The sequence below is a fragment of the Helianthus annuus genome, chromosome 9 (assembly GCF_002127325.2).
Source record: "Helianthus annuus cultivar XRQ/B chromosome 9, HanXRQr2.0-SUNRISE, whole genome shotgun sequence".
Taxonomy (NCBI): Eukaryota; Viridiplantae; Streptophyta; class Magnoliopsida; order Asterales; family Asteraceae; genus Helianthus; species Helianthus annuus.
In genome coordinates this window covers 153,925,045-153,928,093 of record NC_035441.2, presented here as the reverse complement: position 1 = coordinate 153,928,093, position 3,049 = coordinate 153,925,045, and the positions used below count along the sequence as shown (strand labels likewise).

General features: G+C 40.7%; 1 protein-coding gene across 1 annotated transcript; it reads right to left on the bottom strand.

Moving 5' to 3' along the window:
- Positions 1 to 550: 550 nt before the first annotated feature.
- Positions 551 to 1,678, bottom strand: LOC110876534. Its single transcript, XM_022124704.1, has one exon. The coding sequence runs from the start codon at positions 1,676 to 1,678 to the stop codon at positions 551 to 553; it is 1,128 nt and encodes a 375-aa protein (XP_021980396.1).
- Between the last annotated feature and the right edge of the window lie 1,371 nt (positions 1,679 to 3,049).

Below are 3,049 nucleotides of genomic sequence, written 5' to 3'. Positions count from 1 at the left end.
CAGGTGTGATGGGCCCGCAGAGGTCAGCATGTAGTAATTGTAGAGGCACCTTTGCTTTCCATTTTGCCATACTTGGAAAGCTCTTCCTTGCCTGCTTTGCCACGACACAGCCTTCACACACCTGTGACGGATGTGACACAATTGGCATGCCTCTGACCATTTTTTTTCGACCCATTTCTTCAAGTAACTGGAAGTTGGCATGACCCATGCGAGCGTGCCAAAGCCACGAGTCATTCTTCACCACCATGTTCAAACATACAGGTTTTGCTGGTGTGAGAATTATTTTGTAAAGTCTATTTGCTGACCTTTGTACTTTCATTATTAATCTGCCTCTTTCATCATGCATTTTCAGGAAGTTGTCTCTCATTCTGACATCATAGCCATCTTCAGTTATCTGACCAAGACTCATCACGTTGCTGTGCAATGCAGGTATGTAATACACATTGGGTACAATAAATTGTTCACAATTTTTGCAAGTAAACAATAGTGTACCTCTTCCTTTAATATCGACTTTTGAGCCATCTCCAAATCTTACCTGTCCTGATATCTTCTAGTCCAATTCAGCAAACAAATCTTTGAGTCCAGTCATGTGATTACTGGCACCATTATCAAGGTACCAGGTATTCACAGCAACATCACTTTCTTTATACACACTTGGGTTTACTTTTTCTTCATTTAATAATACCATAGATGAAGTCTCTTCACCACACACACTTAGCAAGAGTGTTGATTCTTCCTCTTGTTCTTGAGTTAAATTTACTGCTTCATCTTGCTTCTTTGTCTTACATTTCGAAGCAAAATGTCCATAGTTGTTGCATTCAAAACACTTGATATGGCTTTTGTCTCTCGGTTTCTTGCTTGACCCACTAGTCTCTTGCTGTGACTTGCCACCCGAATGTCCACCTCTGCCATGGGTCGACCCCCGACCACGCATACCTGTCCTTCCTCCCCTGTCATACGTTCCACCGCGACCACGACCACGACCACCTGTCGTTTTATTTGAGCCCCTTTGACCAGCAGATCCATCTGCTCTGGAAAATAGCAAAGCCTCCTCCTCGGAAGTCTTATTCTTGCGGAGTCTCAACCGGTCTTCATAGGCCTTTAAGTGGCCTATTGCCTCCTCGAAAGGCATGGTATCCATATCTGAACTTTGCTCGATTGATGCCACCAAATTGATAAACTTTTCAGGAACTGAGTCAAACAATTTTCTAACCAATCCTTCATCTTCCAGCACTGCCCCGACACTACTATATTTCGAAATCATTGCAGAAAGCTTCCCGGCATATTCATCGATGGTTTCACCATCTTTCATTTGCAAGGCTTCGAACTCACTTTTCAGGACTCGTAATCTAGCCTTCTTCACCCGTTCAGCTCCAACATACCTGGATTTCAGGGAGTCCCAAACTTCTTTGGCTGTTTTCTTCCTGGCAGCCTGAGAGAGAATCTCCTCCGGAATTGATTGGAAAATAAAGGCTCTAGCTTGCTTTATTTTCTTCTCTTCCACAACCACACCGGTTGGTGGTTCAATGGCATCCCACAACCCGTGAGCATCCATTATTGCTTCCATCTTAATCGCCCAGGTATTATAATTTGTGGAGGTAAGAACAGGACATTGAAAAGGAAAAATGTTATCTTTAGGAGGGTTAGAGTTGGTGACTATAGACATGGTTTCAGGCATGGTTTCAAATCTGAGTATAAACTTTGGATCAAAACAAGTGCTCTGATACCAAATGTTGGGTATCAATCAAGAAAGAACAAAAAATGAATAGGAACAGTAGACGGAAAAATTGGATAATTGCAATGGAAAGTTTAAAGCTTTATTGAATGCTTGAAATGGAAAGCTTACACCACTGCTTTACAAATGATAAAAGAGAAATTTCGACTAGTGAATGAATAAAAACAACCTACTGCATATGCTATTTATAATAAAGAAAACAAACGGCTATTAAGTTAGTCTTCCACTTTTCCAGGAACAGAAAGCAACGGCTCTTTATTATCAATTCTGCACATTTTTATTGAACTTTTCCACTGCAGCCAGCTCAACGATTCAGTCAAGGCTGCCAGCTCATCATCATCAGTCAACATTATCAAACAGAGTAGACATGCCAATGACCTCAAACCTCAGAGGGTAAAATTGCAGTTTACTCATATATATTAGTGTGTTGTCCATTTTACTTTCTCCTTTTTTCTTCTATCCATCCAACATGCATCCAGTATTTTATTAAAAACGAATGTGAACCAACATATTTTTTATCTAGATTATTAGGCTATCTTTTGTAGTTTGTTCTTGCAACATATATACTATGTTATGATGTATATATATGTGTAGCAATTCTTAGTGCTTCCTCTGTTAATTGTATATTAAAGGCTTAAATTTATATGAGGAGATCGGGTTTAATTGCATATAATTAGCAAAAGTTACTGATATGCAATGATCATTCTGCCTTATACTACACCAAATACACATGGAAGCCTAAAGTTGGGTAAGCATAAGGGGGAGCGGGGCACCCTCGGTGACCCCGTGCGGGGACCAACTTTGCCGAGCGGGGCGGTGCCGCCATCCAGGCGGGGAGCCATTTCGGGGAGGGGGCACCTAAGAAGGAAGGAGAGAGAAGGTGGGCCACCCTTTTTTTCAACCAATGAAAACTTTTTTTTTGAATAAAAAAACAATTCACCTAAGAGGGGAGTGCCGCCATCAAATTGGGGTGCGAGGAGAGTTTAAGAGGGGAGTTGACGTGGCATAACCTGATTGGGTGTGCGTAAGAGAGGGGACTCCCCTAAGAGGGGAGTGCCCCTCTCACCCTAACTATGGTGCTCCAGTAAAGGTACTTGCCATCATATATGGTCTGTTAGTTGTTTAATAGTATTGAAAATGATTACTATATTAGTTTACTTTTAGTAATTATCAAATTAGTGTATAATAATACTTTTAATAAACAAATGTTTATCTTCTGGTGCTGGTTTCTAAAACACCTTTAGCTTTCGATAATTATCAATGGCCAAGAAGTTGTTACACATCGTATTCCTTTGTAACATGAATTTTTTTCTA

Bases quoted from the DNA above. Each gene is read 5' to 3' on its own strand.
- LOC110876534 (XM_022124704.1), bottom strand. From the start codon at position 1,678: ATGCCTGAAACCATGTCTATAGTCACCAACTCTAACCCTCCTAAAGAT.